The following is a 21,505-nucleotide window of genomic DNA, read 5'->3' as shown; positions in this document are numbered from 1 at the left end:
CTCTGTTTCTACTACTCTGTTCCAAACCACCACCATCTCCTGCCCAGTCTATTGCAATGGGCTCTGAATTGTTCACATTACCCTTGCCTGCCTTCCATCTGTTCTCCGCACAGCAGCCAGAAGATCTTTTAGAAGCATAAGTCAGATCATGTCCCTGCCCCATTCAAAACCTTCAGCACACTTTGAGTAAGAGCTAATTTCCTTACCAAGACCTTCAAGAATCTATGTAATCTGCCCCTTGTTTGCTTTTAGAGCTCATCTCCTATCACCCAGCCCCTTTCAGTATGTTCCTGCTGCACTGGTTTTTTTGCTATCAGGCAAGACCATTGCAAACCTGTTTCCCTCATTTCACTCTGATCTCTGCTCACAGAGGCCTTTCTGGGCTATTCTTCTAAAATAGCATTCATGCAGAGCACTACTCTTTGCCTTACTCTCTTCCCTGTTTGAATTTTCTTCGTTGCACTTACCTCTTGTTAGCATTCTACTATATATTTATTTGTTTGCCCATTTATTGCCCATATTCTCCACTAGAGCAAGAGCCCCTTTAGGGCAGGGCCATGTCTGTCTTCTCTGCTGTATCTCCAGCTCCTAGACAGTACTGGTGCTAAGTACTTAACTGAACAAATGAGTAGATGAATCTTCACAAGAACAACAGATGACATCCCGAGAATAGTCACCAACACTAAGGAAAAAGGGGGCCAGGGTAAATCTCTGGGGAAATATTTACATTGAGGGCAAAAGAGACATTTTAAACGCAGTGAAATCAGTCCCATTAACCAGGCATGAAGAAAACATAGCATACCCTGGGAAGTCAACAGGGAAGGCATCAAGTTGGGCTCCTCTCTCAGCCTCAACTATAAGAAAGTTTTCAAATAGGAGACCTGAGAACACACCAAAACCTGGACAGACGCGACAAGTCAACTTCTTGGCCCAAGAGGGTGCTATCTCCTGTCACTCTGAAACACTCATTTAAAAGGTGTTCAAATCGAGATCCCTAGGCTACAGCGCTGCCTCAGGTGCCATTGCCTCTGAGCAGGGGCAAAGCAGCAGCTCCAAGAGACCCTGGGAATTCGTGTGGGCTGCCTGAGGCTCTGCAGAAGGTAGGGCGTGATCCTTAAGAAAACAGTCAAATGCTGGGGAGTGACCTCTTTTATTAGGTTCACCATCTTAACTGCAGAGAGACCATAGTGTTTGTCCGCAGCCTGAAATAATCAAAGGCCATGGTGTTGAAAAGAAGGCCAGCCTTCAGGTCTCTTTGTCACCATTAATCCTGGTCCCCACTGGTCTCTCCCTTTTGCATCAGAAAAGCTTTCTTTTTTCTTTTTTTTTGAAGAGGAGGAGAAAACAGCTGTGCGGGATTGGAGAACGGGATTTTAATGGCCACTGAAGACACACAAAAGCTTTGCTGTGATCGTGAAGTGTTCTGGGGGCAATTGACTCCTTTGTCTGGGGCAGCGAAACAAGCTGGCTGCTCAAGGGAAAAAGAGATGCAGCTGGAACTGGGATGGAGGTCTCTTGAGGCCAGATCTTCAGCGCATTTGCAAAGAGCTGTTTTCAGGCATCTCTTCATGACATTTCAGAATTGCTTTTTAGTGTTTGGCTCATTTTTACCTTGAGAAAGAAACAAATTAATCTGGAAAGTTGTTGGCATGGATTATTTTTGTAGGTCTGTAGGTATTTCTCTCTGGAAGGAAAATAGAAACTGTGAGTGACGAGCTTGTTAATGTAGAGCAGGCCCCTAATGCTGAGAAAAAAGAACCAGCGCTTTCTTTTCGGGCTGAGGGGGGTGAGAGGTGGGAGGAGGGTGGCAGTCTGAGGGGCATTTCTCAGTTCTTCACTCACTTGAGAAATTGTAACAGATGTGGGTTATTGTGAGGCTTCCCAAAATGTAACCTTGGAAAAAAAAAGGTTTTGGAGTGGGAGTGGTCAGTAGTTTTAAGGAGGAGTGGACATCCAGAACAGCAGGAGTCCATTCAGTTACTATTTGCAGTAGGAACCAGGTCATTTTTATCCACTCACAGAGGGGGTCTTTTTCTGACAGAGGAGCTGTGATGGAACAGATCAAGCTGATCCGACTCCAAGTTATGATTCGTGGGACTGTTGGAATCATTGTTGTCCATACGGGCACTGTCCCTTTAGGTGAATGGGTGTTACAAAAATAGCCCTTTCTCACAATGGACATGGCTTGGGCTAGAGGAGCCCCAGACAGCCTTGGTTTTATTTACTTCTTCCAGTCTTCATGACAGTTGGCTTGATAGAGTCATGAAGGGGTTAGCTCTCATTTTCTGTCTGTTGTAGGCACTAGAATAGTCAGGTGGGACCCAGGATAAAAATCCATGAGTTTCTAGTACATAATTCAGCCCTGCTTTTCATGGGAAGGGAAGGGAAAGTCGCTCAGTTGTGTCCAACTCTTTGCGACCCCATGGACTGTAGCCTACCAGGCTTCTCAGTCCATGGGATTTTCCAGGCAAGGGTACTGGAGTGGGTTGCCATTTCCTTCTCCAGCTTTTCATGGGAGATGAGCTGAAATAGAGTAATTATGGAAACCATTATCCAGTAGGGCTACATTTAGAGGCTAAGTCTGGAATTACAGGCTCTGTCTGCCGCAGTTCAGTGCCTCATATCCACTATAATGTCATTTGCCAAGAAAGGAAGAGTTTAGTTCACTTATAATTTTTTTTTTAAATATCATAAAATTAAATTAAAAATATATGAATATTATAAAAGAAAATCCAAACAATATAAAAAAGTATTAAGATTTAGATTTTAGTGTAGACTTTCTTGATTGATATCTTTTCATTGTAAAAGTAATATTTAAAGTGGCATATTTCAGCTTACTATGAATTTTTTTAAGTCTCATTTTTGTTTTCTTTAGATTATGGAGTAAATAATGAAAAGATTTTTATTACTGATAATAGAGAAAAAGTACATATGCAAATTGCACTTGTAGGGTAGGATGAAAACCAGCACCACCCCTTATACACATCCAAAGGCTGTAATAACTAATTTTATCATGTGATATGTTGTTTTGTAGTTCTGGGCAGCTTAGATATAAAAGAAAATGTGTTTATTCTAGTCAAACTCCCCATATGCCCCATAGAGAATCCTTACAAAGTCTGGAATTGTGATTCAGTTGGCGCTTTTGTTCAATGATCTTTTTCCTCTTTAAACTCAAAGCTCTCGATCTCATTGTAGGTGTATTTCACAGATTAGCTGTGGGACCTTGGCAAAATTATTTATTGTCTCTAAGTCTCTGTGAAATGATAGCTAATAATAGCACCTTGCTCCTTTGGGTTGTTTCCGGGACTAAGTGAGATAATGTGTGTAAAGCTTATTGCACAGTTGCCGTGTCCGTCTCCAGAGGATCTTCCTGACCCAGGGATCGAACCCGTGTCTCCTATATCTTGTGCATTGGCAGCTGGGTTCTTTACTACTAGCGTCACATGAGAAGCCCCAGTAGATGACAAGTAGTCAACAAATTTTAGCCATCAGAAAGCCTGTTTGATGGTTCCAATGATGTTGTTTAAGTATTAAGTAGAGAATCCACTTCAGTGTATTTACTCTATGTTCATATCCTAAATGGAGAAGGTAATGGCACCCCACTCCAGTACTCTTGCCTGGAAAATCCCATGGGCAGAGGAGCCTGGTAGGCAGCAGTCCATGGGGTTGCTAAGAGTTGGACACACTGAGCGACTTCCCTTTCACTTTTCACTTTCATACATTGGAGAAGGAAATGGCAACCCACTCCAGTGTTCTTGCCTGGAGAATCCCAGGGACGGGGGAGCCTGGTGTGCTGCCGTCTATGGGGTCGCACAGAGTCGGACATGACTGAAGCGACTTAGCAGCAGCAGCAGCAGCAGCGTATCCTAAAATAAGATATTAAATGTTTGTTGTTTAACAACACCAAAAAATATGACCAGAAGCATGGTTTATTAACTTCCTTGTAGTTTATTCTTTCAGGAGATGCTTACTAGGATTTGCTCTTTGTAATGTATTAACATTATTACAAATATGAAACATCCTATTTTGCACCACTCATCTGTAAGACACTTGAGATCACCCTCCCCATAGCCAACAGTCAGTTCAGTTCAGTTGCTCAGTCATGTCTGACTCTTTGTGACCCCATGGACTGCAGCACTCCAGGCTTCCCTGTCCATCACCAACTCCTGGAGTTGCTCAAACTCGTGTCCATCGAGTTAGTGATGCCATCCAACCATCTCATCCTCTGTCATTCCCTTCTCCTCCTGCCTTCAATCTTTCCCAGCATCAAGGTCTTTTCCAATGAGTTGGCTCTTCGCATCAGGTGGCCAAAGTATTGGAGTTTCAGCTTTAGCATCAGTCCTTCCAATGAATAGTCAGGATTGATTTCCTCTAGGATGGACTGGTTGGATCTCCTTGCTGTCCAAGGGACTCTCAAGAGTCTTCTCCAATACCACAGTGCGAAAGCATCAATTCTTTGGCACTCAGCTTTCTTTATGGTCCAACTCTCACATCCATACATGACTACTGGAAAAACTGTAGATTTGACTAAAGGGACCTTTGTTGGTAAAGTAATGTCTCTGCTTTTTAATATGCTGTCTAGGTTGGTCATAGCTTTTCTTCCAAGAAGCAGGCATCTTTTAATTTCATGGCTGCAGTCACCATCTGTGGTGATTTTGGAGCCCAAGAAAATAAAGTACCCATAGCCAAGAGAGTGAGCATTTCAAACCCAGCTTCTGGTTATATTCCTTGCCTTTCAGTGGCTCTTTCAGGATAAAATCCAATCCTTCAGGATAAAATCCAAAGGCCTGACACTCAGGGACTTTTTTTTCCTATTTTTTAAAATCTATTTTTAATCTTTTTTTATCTATTTTTTTCCCCCAAACTTTCTTCCTCCCCTTTCCTCCCATATGTCAGACATGAATCTTTACAACCTGCCCCTTTGCCTATCTGGGGAGCTCCTACTCATCCTTCAAGCCCTCCTGAAGATGTGGCCTCTTCTAGGAGGGCTTCCAGAATGCCACCAGCCTGAATTAATAGCACCTTGCTGTCTATTATTCCAATACCAATCCTATGTTCAGTGAATGATTTTTACCTTTATACTCCTGATAATCCCGTGAAGTAGGGGATGTCATCATGTGCTTGTGTTCGAAGCTATTGAGGACCACTGTGATCCCTGCCCTCAAGGAGCTCCAGGTCTAGGGAAAGAGGACCTGTAAACGCCCCTAACAGAGGGTGACAGGGATCATGGCAGATGAGTGTGCACAAGGAACCCAGAGATGGCACATGTTCTGTATTCAGGGGGATTGTATAGGAAAGTGTGGGGTCAATGCCAGCAGTTGACGTTCATCCCCAGCACTCATATCATCCTTCCTTGGGCTCTGTCCTCTCACTGATCAGATCATTTCCCCCTTTGGCTAGTCAGTTGCAGGGCTGGGACATATTATGACGGAGCACAGGAACGCTGTATTTTATGTCCAAATGGAACCTTCCAAAATGAGGAAGGGCAAATTACATGCAAACCATGTCCAAGACCAGGAAGTCCTGGGACCCTGAAGACTCCAGAAGCTTGGAATGTGTCTGAATGTGGAGGTAAGAATTCTGTCTGTCCCTTCTTACTCCTCCAGTCTCTGAAATCATTGTTGAGACAGAAGGCATAAATAACATCTTAATGCAGAAAATGTGTACTGCACCATGGAATTCCTACTGGCAGAAACTTTACTGGGCTCATCTTATTTGCTGAATAAATAAATGAAGACCTGACCTAACACATTGGCAGAGAAAATGTGTATTTGTTGCGACTGCATGTTTCATCACTGTAAATAAATGCCCTCTGAGACCTGAGTGAGCAACCAGTGTGGAGGGACTATCTGAAAGTGTCAAAAAATGGAGAAAGTAGCTCTGATTATTTCAAGATTTCATCTCAAAGTCATAGCTTACTGATTTTTTTCTTTAAATTGGAGGATAATTACAGTGTTGTGTTGGTTTCTGCCATATAACAACGTGAATCAGCTGTAAATATACATATATCTCCTCCCCCTTGAACTTCCCTCCTACCTCCCACCCCATCCTACCCCTCTAAGTCATCACAGGGCACCAAGATGAGCTCCCTGAGTTATATAGCAACTTCCCACTAGCTATTTTACATATGGTCATGTTTATGTTTCAATGCTACACTCTCAATTTGTCCCACTTTCTCCTTGCCCCAGTGATTTTTTTAAAAAGTGTCCATCTGGCTATTTTGTTAAAACTCCGTGAAGAGTTTTTAATCATCTATAAAATATTAACTCTGGAGCCACACTTACTCGGGTTCTATGGGCTTTTTTCCTATTTTACTGTAAATGTCTTTATTAAACAGTAGAAGGGCCAGCTGTCCTGACACTCTGTGGGCTCAAATGGATGGTGTGATTTGATCTGGAAATTTTTAGGTGATGTCCAGGGCTGAGTGCACCGGGGCCCTGGTGGCCCTGCCTCTCTTTCTAGTGACCTCTGGGGCCAACTTTAGTTCCCACCTTAATGACTCCAAACTCAACTACAGGACCTTTTCTGATTTAAAAATCAGATCCTCAGACTGACTGTGTGACTTCTAGCATAAACTTTGGCCTGTTATGAAATCCTAGAACCAATGGTAACATTGATAAGGAGGTACTTTGGGGGCATCTGTTCACACTTGTATGTGATCTCAATAATATACATATTTATAGTAAATAAGAACACTAGTAATAATTTATTGAATACTTACCTGCGTAAGGCATAATGCAGGCATTCATGGATAGTTCAGTGAATTACTCATGTGGTTGCTGTATCACTACAAAAACTTTTTGAGGTTAAAGTGACTCATTCAAGGTCACATAGCCAAAGAGTAGAGGATTTAGAATCTGAACCCAGGTCTGACAGACTCCAGACTCCTCCCTCAGGTGTATTTGTTAAATACTGTTATATCTATAACTTATGGTTAGAAAGAAAACTGTGAAAATTAATAGAGGAGAGAGGATTAGGAATATAAGACAACAGGTTTCTTTTTATAGCATCTTGCTAATGACAAGCTAATTCCTAAGTAAATATGTGCTTTCAGAAATCCTTTTGTTTATGGCTGTAATACTTGTCATAAACTAAAGTAAATAAATAAGGTGTTTAAGGCTTCCCAGGTGGCGCAGTGGTAAAGAATCCACCTGCCAGTTCAGGAGATGCAGAAGACCTGGGTTCAGTCCCTTCTTTGAGAAGTCCCCTGGAGAAGGAAATGGCAACCCACTCCAGTATTCTTACCTAGAGAATCTCCATGGACAGAGGAGCCTGGCAGGCTACAGTCCACGGGGCTGCAAAGAGTCAGACATGACTGAGCGACTGAGCATGCACACACACACACACACACACACACACACACACACATACACACACAGGTGTTTGAATAAATGCCTCTGGGTCCCTCTGTTACTGTGGATGGGACTGGCTGCGCTTAGTAGACTAAATGAGGGAGGCCAGGACACCCCTCAATGTAAGGAGATGTAACTTAGTAAATAAAATTGGTAAAAACTGGTAGACCCTTCCATAACCAAGAGTCTTTTCATCCCAGGATGTAATCAGCTGGGTGACTGCAGGCAGCGAACCCTCTCTCTGGGGCCTCTGGTACTTCAGTGGCTGCCTGGGCCCATGTAGTCCTCAGCCTGCAGCATACTCAGGCCTGCTCCATATTTCAGAAGGGTCAAACACTTGTCTCCATCTTCGCCCTGTGGGTAAACATCAGGCACCCACATGCCACTTCATCGGGGTCAGCCGAAGGGCAGGACAAGGCTTCTGCTTGCTGAGGTGGGAGCTGAGGTCAGCACAGGTGGACAGGCCTGACCACATCTCTCTGATCTCACTGGAAGAGAGGTGTGGCAGGCTCTCCCCAGGGGCCTTGCTCACCTAGGGTCCTTCCTCCCCCAGGTCTGTGCCAACCTGGTGAATACTCTGTGGATGGCTTCACACCCTGCCAGCCCTGTGCCCGGGGCACATTCCAACCTGAAGCCGGCCGCACTTCCTGCTTTCCCTGTGGAGGGGGCCTCCCCACCAAACACCCTGGAGCCACTTCCTTTCAGGACTGTGAAACCAGAGGTGAGGACTTGGCAGCTTGCCTTTTCCCCAGTGGAATTTTCCTTTTGAGAACCAAGGGGTCTAGTACAGCTCCGAGCAAGCTCAGCCCGAGGCGCCCCATGTGGAACTCAGCAGCAGGGAGCTTAGGTCCCCAGGGCGATTCATTCCTGCAGGATGGGCAGGGAGCGCAGGAACTGCCTAGACAAGGGCCTCCTCACCCTCCCACCTTGGCCCCTTTGGATGGGGCTGACTGCAGGGAGACCGGGGAGGAGCACGCAGGTTTAGTCCCCAGCCTCCCTCTGCTCCTTCCTTCCAGGCTTCCTCTAGTGCTTCTCCCTTACCTAGAGCTCCCTGCTCCAGAACAGACCCTGCCCCTTCTCTGGAGCCTTACCCACCTCCTGCCAGAGTTCAGCCTGGAGCCTGGGGACAGCTCTGTGTCCCTCCATGCTCACAAGCTGCTGTGCATGAAGACAGACAGAGCTGTGAGCTTTCATGTCTGATGGCACAGACTCTAAACTCAGAAGATACACCCATACCTCATTCCCTTTGTAATTTTCTCAGTGTCATGAGTCACAGGTCCCACCCAAGCTGGCTATTTAGGGAATTAAGTGTTGATTAGCCCCAGATTAGTAGGAAAGCAGTACCTCACTTGGGAATGAACATTTCTTTCATGAACTGTGAAATTTCTTGTGTTGCATTTGATAAAAATAGTCTTTTTGTTGTTGTTCTCTCCACCCTCCCCAAATCCTGCAGTTCAGTGTTCACCTGGACATTTCTACAACACCACTACTCACCGATGCATTCGTTGCCCAGCAGGAACATACCAGCCAGAATTTGGAAAAAATCATTGTGTTTCCTGCCCAGGAAATACCACGACTGACTTTGATGGCTCCACAAACATAACCCAGTGTAAAAGTAGGTTTCCTTCTAAGGCTTTTCACAGTATGCTTAAGAGGGCAAGTGCCTGGGCCTACCTGGGGGTGGGGGATGGCAGGGGTCCTTGGTTCATTCGGGACCATGGAGCCACTCTTAGCCCTGCTCAGGGCTCTGCTGATCAGCTCTGGACGCTCAGGTGCTCACCTGTATCCATCCAGTCTACTTCTCCAGACAGGCAAGCTATACTGGCTGTAATTTCCTGCTAAGAGCAAAATGTCAGGTCAGCCCTGTTCAGCAAGCACTGTTTGAGGATCTGTACTGTGTCAGGCACTGCAGGAAGAATGAGTCCTTGGTTCTACAGCAGCACCAGCTGTGGGATTTCGGAGGCAGCAGCCATGCCCTCTGTCTGGTGGTGTGCTGTGCTTAGTTGCTCAGACATGTCCGATTCTTTGCAACCCCATAGGCTGTATGTAGCCCACCAGGCTCCTCTGTCCATGGGGATTCTCTAGGTAAGAACACTGGAGTGGATTGCCATATTCTCCTGCAGGGGATCTTCCCAACCCAGGGATTGAATTCAGGTCTCCTGTGTTGTAGCCGGATTCTTTACTGACTGAGCCACCAGGGGAGCCCCCCTCTGTCTGGAGAGATGAGGAAAGGCTTCAGGAAGGTAGGAGAAGGTTTTGATGGGGGAGGTTGGCGGAGAGAAGAAGAATGAGCCTCAGGCCCAGGAGAGCAGCTGGGAGGAAGCACAGACTTAGGAGAGTAAAAGGCTTTATGGGAGGAAACCCCTGGACCTGATCGTGGAATGTGCTGCAGGGAGGCTGAGCAGACCAGGAAGGGAGGCCTTATTGACCAGAAAAGGAAGAAAAACCACAACCTGAAAGTTGAGAGTTATGTTTTATTCGGTGCACAAAGCTGAGAACTTAAGCCTGGAATGCAGCCTCTCTGATAAGCTGTAAGGAACTGCTCCAAAGAGGCAAGGGAGGAGCCAGGATACACAGCAGTAAAGAGAGACCAGGTAGTTGGAGCATTAAAAGACTACTGTTAATCAAAGAAAACCAGACATCTCAAGGAATTTAACACTTTTCTGTGTATGGGAAGGTGCAAGCGTCTGGGCTCACGGATATCATTCTTTTGACATGCACTCAGCTATCTGGGGCCAGTGCCCTCTGCTTTCTCATCCTGAGTCTCCTCAGGGTGCACCCTTTGGGGTGCCTGCAGTGTCTCATGGCTTGAGGGCCGCAACATCCTTTGTTTACTGCTACTGCTATGGCAGGCAGCATGTTTTCACTGTGGTCTTGAAACTGCCAGGCTAGAGAGTTTGGTTTGTATTCTGTAGGAATGGAGAGGTAAGTCATTCAACAACTTGTGTGGTTTGTTTGATTGTTGTTTATAACCATCATGTGAAATTCTCTAGTAAAGGCCAAAAGACAATCTAAGCTGATTCAGTGTCATTAAGACTGTCATGGAGGGTAGCAGAAGGCCTCTCCAAACTGCAAGAGTAGGGGATTGCAGGGGTGAATCATTGGAATTTATGACTGGAAGAGTATCTAGTTTTCTCTCTATCCCAATGAAGTCCTTTTAATAACATCCTCATAAGTAGCTGTCTAGTCTCTTTTTGGGAGAAGGCAGTGGCAACCCACTCCAGAACTCTTGCCTGGAGAATCCCATGGATGGAGGAGCATGGTGGGCTGCAGTGCATGGGGTCGCTAAGAGTCAGACACAACTGAGCGACTTCACTTTCACTTTTCACTTTCATGCATTGGAGAAGGAAATGGCAACCCACTCCAGTGTTCTTACCTGGAGAATCCCAGGGACAGGGGAGCCTGGTGGGCTGCCATCTATGCGGTCGCACAGAGTCAGACACGACTGAAGCGACTTAGCAGCAGCAGCAGCAGTCTCTTTTTGAACATAGGCCTTAACAGGAAGCTTACTGCTGCTCATAATATCCTAGTCTGTTGGTAGATTAGACTTGGTCAGTTCACAGTGTGAGGAGATAAGGTTTTTTCTCCCTACCGAGATGAATCTGTCTCCTTGTCCCCCATCCCTGGCCCTCATTTGTTTCTTAGTTTCTCGGGTGGCCAGTCAGGCTCAGAGGCATCCAGAGCACTCCCCTCCCCTTTTTCTCTTCCAGGAACAAAAGCCTATTTATTTATTTTTTTCTGCCAGGAATAATAAATCCAAGTTACAACTAGAGAGGCCAAAGGTAGTCCCTTCAACATCCTCTTGAATACATTCACCTGATAGTTTTAAACAATACGCTCCTTAAGGGCAAGAATATCTGTTGGATGAGTGGAGAGATAGTTAGTGACGACATGGCTAAGCTGGGGTGTGTGTGTGTACCCACAAGTGTGTACTCTCCTTGTCTTTGGTGCCAGAGGCGAATGTGTATCATGCCCCATACTGACTGATAGCTGAATGGAATTCTCTTCCCCACTTGAAAATAAAACCTGGTCTTGACCAGAGAGAAAAGTGCGAGTATGGCTGCCAAGTCTTCATCAGAGATGTCTAGGAAAGGGTAGGATACCCTCTGCTGAACAGTCAGCTCTCTTCTCCCTATTTTGACAGACCTGCCAGTTTTGTACCACCTGTTCTCCCAGCGCTTGGACTTTGTAAACAAAACCGTAAAAAATAAAGTTATTCTTTTGTTTCACAAACACCTGCCCCTGACCTTCAAGTTGATGAGAAAATGATGCTCTGGGAACTCAGAGGGGTGGGCTCTGTGTGGAAAGCTAATGTACGTGGGCTCCTAGCGGGGGCTGGGGGTTGGGTGGGTGGGGACTGGTACAGACTTATCCCCACAGTGGTGTTCAGGCCCTCTTCCTCCATGGCAACAGAGATGCAGGGCTTCTCCCTAGCCAAGCGGGTGCTGGCCGGGACATGATCATAGCTCTGTTGTACTTTCGTGACTCATGGCATTTCCTCTTCCAGACAGAAGATGTGGAGGGGAGCTGGGCGATTTCACCGGATACATCGAATCCCCAAACTACCCAGGCAACTACCCAGCCAACACAGAATGTACCTGGACCATCAATCCACCCCCTAAGCGCCGCATCTTGATTGTGGTCCCTGAGATCTTCCTGCCCATAGAGGACGACTGTGGTGACTACCTCGTGATGAGGAAAACCGGTGCGTCTCACGCCTCTGCTCCCCTCTCTTTCTGAGGCCAGCAGGGAAGCCTGATGGCACACCACCTGGCTTTATTATTTAAAAAATTTTTTTATTGATGTAGAGTTGATTTACAAGATCATGTGAATCTCAGGTGTACAAAACAGCGATTCAGATTCTTTTCCCTTATAGGTTATTACATAATATTAAGTATAGTTCCCTGTGTTGTACAATATGTTCTCGTCGGTTATGCCTGACTTTAAATGGGAGACGCAGGCCTAGAACGCCCCCCTGTATTAGAACAGAGATGAGACGTGAGTTTACAGGGTTTGCCAAGAAAACAAAATTTAGACAAAACCACAGGCTGAGACCTCCTGTTGAACCCTAGAGGAAGCAGTCCTGCAGGTCGGTCTCTCCTCTGTGCTCACTGGGAAGCCTCTTCGGCAAGGATACAGTGTCAGTGAACCTCAGGGAGGGCTGATTTCAGGACTCCAGACACAGGCCTCACCCTGGGAAACAACTCATGGCTTGGGCACTGACCAAGACCAAGGGCCTGGTCCAGCCAGGAGGGACCCACCTCCCATCCTGACACGTGACCCAGTGTCCATAAAAGGATACTGCCATCAGCACAGCTTAGAGGCAGCATAGTGAGGGGGCTCTGCAGCCAGACTTCCTGGGTCAGAATCCCAACTCCACCTCTTATTAGTTCTATGATCTTGGGATACATTCTGGAACTTTCTGCCTCAGTGTGCTCATCTGTTAAAATGAGGATAATAATAGTTGCTACCTCATAGGGTTGTCGCAAGGAATAGATCAGTTTATATTTGCAAAGCACTGAATATAGTAATGATACACCAGGCCACCACAGAGTGTTTGCCATTCTTATTAGTGGTTACAATGCCTGAAGTCAGGTGTGAGTCTGAATCCTGATTTTTCCACATATTGGCTGTGTGCCCCTGTGTGATCCATATGCTTAATCTCTCTATAAGTGAGGGAACCACTGCACCAACTTCCTCTTGTTTGGGGGAGGGCAGGGTTAAGTGAGATAAAGCCAATAAAGTGCAGAGCACACTGCCTGGTCCCAGGAAGCATGCAGCCAATGGTGGTGATTATCACTAGGTTCCAGCAGGTTGGCTCTAGAATGTGAGGGCCCTAACTCAGCTCTTGCATGACTGCTGCAGCCTGAGCTGCTGCTGTTTGCCAGCCAAGGGCCTTGCAGTGAGCTGTCCGTAGGGCCCACCACCACCAGCTGCATCTGCTAGATATCCAGGGCTAGATCTCCAGTTTCCTTTGGTCCTGAAGAATCTTGCGCGTGACTTGTTCTGTGGTGTGAGTATCTGGAAAGATGAGTGTCCATTGTCTGCAGGCTCAGTGGTGACTTGAACCCCATCCCCTCCAACTTCCCTTGGCAGCTTCATCCAATTCTGTGACAACGTATGAAACCTGCCAGACCTATGAACGCCCCATCGCCTTCACCTCCAGATCCAAGAGGCTGTGGATTCAGTTTAAGTCCAATGAGGGGAACAGCGCCAGAGGGTTCCAGGTCCCATACGTGACATATGATGGTGAGCACTGTGAAGCTCAGGCTGCAACATGTGTAAGGAGCAGCTCTGGTTTGAAGAGAACCTACTCTGGGCCAGCTGGTGGAGTGCTGACAAGCACACATGCTCAGCAATGCAGGCAGGTTAGAGAAAGGACATTGCTGACTCACAAGTGCCAGATACCTTCTAAGCAGGTATTTGGAGACACTAACAACAGGCATGAAAAGATGTTTGAGAAAGTAAATAAAAGTGAGCATAGCTTGAGGGGGTGGAATGTGGGCATTGGAGTTAGGCAGGTTGGGTATCATCTCTTGTGACTTTGTGATGTTACCAACTCTAGGCTTCATTTTCTTAATATGTAAATGAAGATAGATAATCATTAGACTTAATGTGAGAGTTCAGTGGGATAATCCATAAAGAACTTGGTTTGGTGCCTGGCACATAGTAAATGCTCAGCAAATATTAACTTATTATGATTGTGGCTTTTCTTATATGGAATCCTAAGGATGGAGAAAAAGACCTGAGTTCTGGTCTTGTCTCTGCCACTAACTTTCTGTTTAACTTTGGGCAAGTTAGATGACCTCTGGTTTTACTTTCTTCTTGTTAAACGAAGGGGTGGCTGATGTGAGCCCTGGGGCCCTGTCTAATTCTGAGATTTGGGTGACAAACATTTACTAGGAACACAAAATGAACTAGATCCTGTCCTGGAGGGACTCATAACCTAGTGGGGGAAGAGTCATCTATTCATCATGAACTTATTTATTCATCCATGCAGCAAATATTTAATGAACATCTACTATGCCAGGTATTGAGTGAAGAGCTGGAGACACTGTGGTTAGTGACTGTCATAAAATGTATATGGTATTATAGATGCTACAACAAGGCATGTACAAGGTTTTGTGTGAGGACAGAGAAGGGGCTGCAGTTCACTTTGCATGGGTTTTTGGAGAGAATAAAGCAAATTCTCAAGAGGTTTGAGTCAAAAGAATTTATAAGTTTTCTTATAAGTGGCAGGAAGAACATTCAGGAAAAGGAAATTACATAGGTGAAATGATGGAGTACTTGGCATGTTGGGGACTGATGATTTGGCCAATTGGTAGGGTGCATGGGGCTCAGCAGTGAGATGAGAGTAGCAGGAGACAGACTTAGGCTATGACGAGACTCAAGTGCCAAGCTCAGGAGGGGAGACCTAAGTTTATAGGGAGCCACTGAAGGTTTTCAGGTAGACGAGTATGAAAAGTTGGTGTTTTGGAAAGACAGTATTCTATGGAGTTCCTAAGAACACCTCACATAGTTTATTTCTAACATGTGATAAGATCTAGAATCATCATCTTGGTGCCTAAAACATGTCAGACGCCAAGACAAAGCATCTCAGCATCAGACTCCTAGATGGACACACATGACTCCCATGTGGCTCTGCTGGGAGACAGAATACCTCCTTTCCCCACAGGCAGCCAGCCCACAACCGCCCCCATCTGGGATGAGGAAGGCACCCAAAAACCACCGAGAAGCCAGAACAAATGTCACCAGAGCTCACACACTTTAGTTCAGGCTGTTCTCAACTCTGTGACACATAAAAACATCTTGCTTTTTTAATTAAAAAAAAATTCAAATAAAGAGTTGTCGCTTGAACCAGAGAAAATTACGTATAACTCTGGTTAGGCTCATGAGAATGGATCTGGCACGTCACAGCAGAAAATAGTTGAAAAATGCTGCTTTGGCCATGCAGAGCCTCTTAGGTCCTGACCAGAGCCTATTTAATATTTTTTCTCAACATATATTTCAGACAAATCTGATATGTCGTTCTAAACCCAGAAGAACAGCAGTTGTGTTGAGAAGGGGCAGCCGAGGCTGCTACAGACTAGCCCACCGGCCCGGAGAAGCAAGAGGGCCAACAGCTGCGCTATCGCGTGCCGAACTCAGGACCGGTGCCAAGTGTGCTTGACCTGGTGCATTCCTCCCAGCCGCCCAGGCAGTAGATGCGGCTGCACCTCTTTACTGATTTATAGATGAGGCTGCTCTGGCCTAGAGATTTAAGTAAGCGCCCGAGGACACAGAAGGACAAAGTTGCAGGGGCTTTGCGGCTCCTGAGTTCTTACCTACAACACTGGAGTGCTTTTCCCATGACAACTGGAGCAAGTGAGAAGAGAGTCATTCTTAAAAGCAGAGGAAAGATTTTTTTTTTTTTAAATGGTGCTTTTGAGGACTTCCCTAATGGTCCAGTGGTTAAGGCTCCACGCGCTCCCAGATTCAATCGCTGATCAGAGAACTAGATCCCACATGCTGCAACTCAGACCCAGTGGAGCCAAATAAATAAAGAAGAATTCAAAAAAAGATGGTGATCTGGAAGCATTTGTGGTGGTAGACAGCTCTCCAGCAGTGACAGGCATTCCTAATGGTAAACTCCTCATCAGAAGGGGCTAATTCTCTGAGGTAGAAACTCAGCAACAGAGGAATTAAAGATTTTTTAAAAAGTGTACCTTATTCATATTTTATAGGTTTTGTATTCACTAAAATTAAAGGATAAGAAGAAAGAGACCAAATGAACAGAGGACCAGAGACATTGTACAAACACGTATTCAGTTAGTAATTATGAGTATTATCCTATGAATTTCCATTTCCCATCACTTGACTAGGGGAAACTTTTTTGAGAACTCCTCCCACACAGTTCCAGTGATGTTCTTATGACTTGTTTGGTTTTGTTGCACATGATATGCATACAAAGAGGCACTTTTTTTCTGCCTGGAATTTTAAAGAGATTGTGTCTTGCATATGCTTGATTTGAATTATGACTGTAGGAAATAGGCTAGACTTCGAAACGCTGCTGCGTCAGGGAGGATGATGACTGAGAATTGAGCTTTGGGATTTAGCAATGTGAAGGTCACTGGGGACCCCAACAAGCAGTTTTGGGGGAGTGGTGGGGGCCACTGTTGACTGGAATGGGTTTAAGATAGAAAGAAAAGAATAGAATTGGAGACATAGAGTGCTGACAATTCTTTCAAGGAGTTTTGCTACGAAGGGGAGCAAAGACATAAGATGCAAGCTGGAGGGAGAAATAAGGTCAAGAGAAGGTTCTAAAAAAAACCCCAAAACTAGAGACACAACAGCATGTTTGTTATGCTGATGTGAAAGACTAGCAGAAAGAGAGAAGTCCTAGTGTAGGAAAGGAAGGGCAGAATGACAGGAATAACGCCCTTGATTTGGTGAGAGAAGAGGGAGCTGGTGAGCAAAGTGGAGGGGGGAGCCTTGGCTGGAGGCTCTGAGGGTGCATCTGAGGGAAAAGGATCAGGAGAGGGTGTACAGGTGCAGGTGGGTGACAGAGGCGGGGGAGAGTCTGTGGGAGTCTCTGATTGGCTTCTTAGTATCAGAGGGGTCATTGTTCTCATGGCAGCTGTGTTACCCACCAGGGTTCTTGGCCTTCCCCGATCATTCCTAGAGGACAGACAAGAAATTCAGGCAAGGCTTTACTGGGGCCCTGCTGGAGTGGCCAGGGGAGGGAGAACAAACAGTTTCCCTTGATTGCTGGCTCGCTGCTCCCTGCTCCCCCAGAGGGTGCAAGCTTGTTCCTTATATGGGGTGAGGGAGGGGATGTGTCCAGGGGTCGGGCTGGAGGGGTGGCTTCGGTGTTTTGCCCACCCCTTTAGTGGTGTCGTATGCCGGGGGCATGGGCAGTACCCTGCTTAGTACTCTTGCCTGGAAAATCCCATGGGCGGAGGAGCCTGGTGGGCTGCAGTCCATGGGGTCGCAAAGAGTCGGACACGACTGAGTGACTTCACTTTCACTTTTTACTTTCATGCATTGGAGAAGGAAATGGCAACCCAGTCCAGTGTTCTTGTCTGGAGACTCCCAGGGACGGGGAGGCTGGTGGGCTGCCATCTATGGGGTCGCACAGAGTCGGACACGACTGAAGCGACTCAGCAGCAGCAGCTTCAAAAGGGGCAGTTGGGTTTTTTGGTCTCCTTGTATCTTTGGGGTGGAGAGTTTGCCCCAATTGAATATGCGTGCCGTTATTTTTAGTCCCATACAGTTTCTCTGTATTTTGTTCCAGGAGTGGTGTGTCTAGGTGCAAGCACTGCAGCACTGCTGCACAGGGTCCCAGGTCCCAGCCGGTCTCAGCTGCAGAAGGGGCATTTCCCAGAGCATTATTTGAACAATTAAAGAAAAGAGTGAGCTTGGAAATAACTAAACCATAGCAATAAAAAATATGTCCTTTCTTCAGAGGACTACCAGGAGCTCATTGAAGACATAGTTCGAGATGGCAGGCTCTACGCATCTGAGAACCATCAGGAAATACTTAAGGTGAGTATGTACCTAGGTGGGCATGGCAGTTACCCATGCCAAGCACCGCAGAGGAAAGTTTCCTGTCCCACCACGTTGCTGCCTTTCAGACATAGAGCCTGCTCTGGGCTGAGGGCAGTTTTACATCTTCACCAGACTTAGTTTCTTTAAAAACAACAACAGGGAGTTGTTTTTAGTGTTGTCAAGTGTTTATTGTGTTGTTTAGTCGCGAAGTCGTGTTTGAATCTTTTGCGACCCCATGGACTGTAGCCCCACCAGTCTTCTCTGTCCATGGCATTTTCCAGGCAAGAATACTGGAGTGGGTTGCCATTTCCTTTTCCAGGGGAGCTTCCCAACCCAGGGATGGAACCCGCGTCTCCTGCATTGGCAGGTGGATTCTTTACCACTGAGCCACCAGGGAAGCTGTTTTTAGTGTTGTCAAGTAAAGTTGTATTTTTTAATCTAGAAATATGAGGAAGAGCAGTGGGAAACTTGTTTATCATAAATCCAAGCCAGCAGCAAATCATGTTTTCATGTTTATTCTCCAAATAGTTGAAGAGTCTTGGATCCTTGTTCATCCTTCAAGCCCGAAGTTCACCAACTTTCAGATACTTATAAGTATAAATAAACACTTGCCACATCACTAACCCTAAAAATATTCCCCAAATTCCAAAGTTATCATGTGGTTTAAGAAAACAATTTTTTACATATTAAGTTTTCTGTTATGAAACTAATATGTGCTTTTTAAAGATCCTTGGGGAGAAAAAAACTGGAAAAAAGGATAAAAATTAGAGGAAACAATTTTCACAAAGTGTTTTTCAGCCTATCAACTTACTGTCTCACAGTGGGACATTATAGTTCCATTGGCAAAATGTCATCATATTTAAATATTTTGGCCCAGTAACAAAAATTCTGTTCTTTTTAGGATAAGAAACTGATCAAGGCTCTGTTTGATGTCCTGGCCCACCCCCAGAACTATTTCAAGTACACAGCCCAGGAGTCCCGGGAAATGTTTCCACGATCCTTCATCCGATTACTCCGTTCCAAAGTGTCCAGGTTTTTGAGGCCTTACAAATGAGACTGCCCACATGCCGCTTGACACAATGTTCGGCCTGTGGGCTGGCAGGACACAGCCATCTGCTTCTGCAGCCAGCATAGATGGATAACGCTGCCTCTAGTAGCAGTGACTGGTTAGAGTTCAATTTTTATAGACAATACAGATATTTTGGTAAATTGAACTTGGTTTTTCTTTCCCAGCGTTATAGATGTGGACAGAGAATGGGTTTGAGTCTTACCTGCTTCTCATTGGTGTGGGCAGCCATCTTGGATACATTAAGGGCCGGCTGAGCTGGATTTCAGTCAGCTTAGGTGAGACTTGCCTGTCCTCGGTCCTCACTTCTCCTCGAGGGGGCTGCCTTGTCTGAAACTTCAGCTTCTTCCAGCATAGTCCTCCCTAAGGGAGCCCTTTGTACTCAGGTGTTGGCTCTGACCAGGCAGAGCAGGAAAGCGGGGAGGAAGGGAAGGGGAGCCCTCCAGACACCATCCACCTCCCCACGACCCGAGACCTGGGAGGACCCGGTTTTCTCCACAGCCTTCTCCAGTCTGTGTGACTTAAATTTGATCCCAGCAGCTTGAATTCCAAGCAGTGATCACCAAAAAAATACTTCAAGCAGAAAGAATTAGAAATAAAAAGGTAGGAACTCAGCACTTCCACAGACAACATAATGTGGACCTGTTGATGACCTTCCATGTTGCCAGTTTCCATCTCGTAGCAAATGCACTGTGCTTGTCTTACGCCTGCAGCTGTGCCTTCAGGGCACTGCTCTTCTGGGCACCGAGGTAGGGCCTGGACAGTTCAGATCCGATGTGATCTCCTGATGGATGTGACTCCATCCATCATGAAAAGGAGATTCACACACCCTGAGTCAGTACCACCAAGGGTCCTCCTTCCAGCTGGGCTTCGAGGTCCAGGTGGTGGCGCTATGGCCCAGCCGGTCACGCTTGCCTCCCTTCCCCCGCTCCAAGCTCAGAGACCGACTGAGAGCGTGAGCTGCACGGCTCAGGGTGGGCTCACTCCCTCAATGGTCATACCACCGCCAGAAGCAGCTACACTAACCCCAGCCTCTGAGTACTGCAGAATCATCTCACTTTTGGTCAACACGGTGGGACCTCATAATCATTTTCTCCCACAGGAATCCGATTTTTCAATACTATTGAATTTTTAAAAACTGAAATCCACCAGCAAAAACCTTATTACAGTGAATAAAAAAATTCTATCAAACAAGCTGCCGTTTCCCTAATGAAAGGGTTGCCTACAGGCAACCATATTGTTTTATTTCAGTAACTAACTCCACACACAATCAGTTCTCTACACCAAAGTACCAAAAAGATGATCAACAAATATTTCTGAAGAAAATGAAGATTATTTCATTGTTGAATTCACTTTTTACCTCAGTGATTTTTTTTAACCTATTAGCAATATTGACTTTTTAAAGCCCTTAATCAAAGTTTTTAAATTTATTTGAACGGTCCTAAGTACCCTTTTCTAAGTCTCTCATGAAAAACTTAACATCTTCATTTTTAAAGGTATCATTAATACAAGTCCTTGTAATTTATAATGCTGGAACTTGGCCTATATTTCTGAGTCTGACTATAATATGAAAATTCAGATGTAGCATAACATGAGTTAGTGACCTGACCGATGGGGTGAGCTGAACTGCACCATTCTGTCCAAGCATGTTAGTAACTATATGCTCAGGACTGTCTGGTTCCGTACTGCTGATTTCATAAGAAGGCAGCTGATGGCAGTACCTGGGGGCTGGAAGGAGGCTGCATTAAACCTGGTCTCTGTGAAACATCCTCCGGGAGCCGGACCATGCACAAGCCACTGAGGCCCTCGTGAAACTTCCTGTCTATACCCATCAACCACTGAGAGACTCTGTGGTCCCATTGGAAGGCTGGTGGGCAAGGGCTACTGATACTACCTGCTAAATCAATAACTAGTTAACTAATATCACCTCTTTGCCTTAGGGTTGCACAGTGACAAGACAGACAAGTCTTGTCGTTTTAGAGCTTACCATTTAGAGGGAGGAGACAGACAATGAACAAATCAACAAGAAAAGTGTCAGCTAGTAGTAAGTGCTATGTTGAAAAATAAAATAGGTTAATATAAGGGATGATGGTGTGGCTGTTTTAGGTTTGGGAATCGTGAGGGTCCTTCTGGGTAAATGATTTTTGAACTGAAAAAAAAAAAAAAATGGCAAGAAAGAATCAGCCTTGGGCCAATCAGGGGGAGGAACATTCCAGAGAGAAGAAAGTCAGGTGCAAAGGCTATCTAGGCAGGAAAAAGCGTGTGTGTGGATCACAGACTAGTGAGAAGTCAAGTGGTATGAGATGAGGCCAGGAAGCCAGACAGGGTCAGAGCACACTGGGCTTTGGAATCCAGAATGGGGGGTGTGGGCTTAATTCTAAATATGTTGTGGAGCTTTTGAAAGGGGTTTAAACAGAAAAGCGGGGTGGTCTGATTTATGTTTTTAAAAGAGAGCTCTGGTTACTATATGAAGAATAGGTTTTAGAAAGCAGGCACAGAGGCAGAGAGCAATTAATAAATTATTGCTACCAAGCAAGCAGCCATCCAGCGAGAGGTGAGG

At 45.7% G+C, this 21,505-nt stretch overlaps 1 protein-coding gene across 5 annotated transcripts in view; it reads left to right on the top strand.

Moving 5' to 3' along the window:
* Nucleotides 1-19,093, top strand: part of SCUBE2 (signal peptide, CUB domain and EGF like domain containing 2) — a 70,153-nt gene extending 51,060 nt beyond the window's left edge. For all 5 annotated transcript variants that reach the window (XM_018059517.1, XM_018059519.1, XM_018059515.1 and 2 more), the window contains 7 exons: nucleotides 5,401-5,571; nucleotides 7,906-8,073; nucleotides 8,806-8,967; nucleotides 11,860-12,057; nucleotides 13,449-13,601; nucleotides 17,797-17,876; nucleotides 18,781-19,093. In XM_018059517.1, coding sequence (XP_017915006.1) covers nucleotides 5,401-5,571; nucleotides 7,906-8,073; nucleotides 8,806-8,967; nucleotides 11,860-12,057; nucleotides 13,449-13,601; nucleotides 17,797-17,876; nucleotides 18,781-18,933 — 1,085 coding nt within the window. In that variant the 3' untranslated portion in view covers nucleotides 18,934-19,093. The remainder of the gene's footprint in view (nucleotides 1-5,400; nucleotides 5,572-7,905; nucleotides 8,074-8,805; nucleotides 8,968-11,859; nucleotides 12,058-13,448; nucleotides 13,602-17,796; nucleotides 17,877-18,780) is intronic.

This window comes from Capra hircus, chromosome 15, assembly GCF_001704415.2.
Source record: "Capra hircus breed San Clemente chromosome 15, ASM170441v1, whole genome shotgun sequence".
Taxonomy (NCBI): Eukaryota; Metazoa; Chordata; class Mammalia; order Artiodactyla; family Bovidae; genus Capra; species Capra hircus.
The sequence above is the reverse complement of the archived record's forward strand: the minus strand, read 5'-3'. Positions and strand labels throughout refer to the sequence as shown.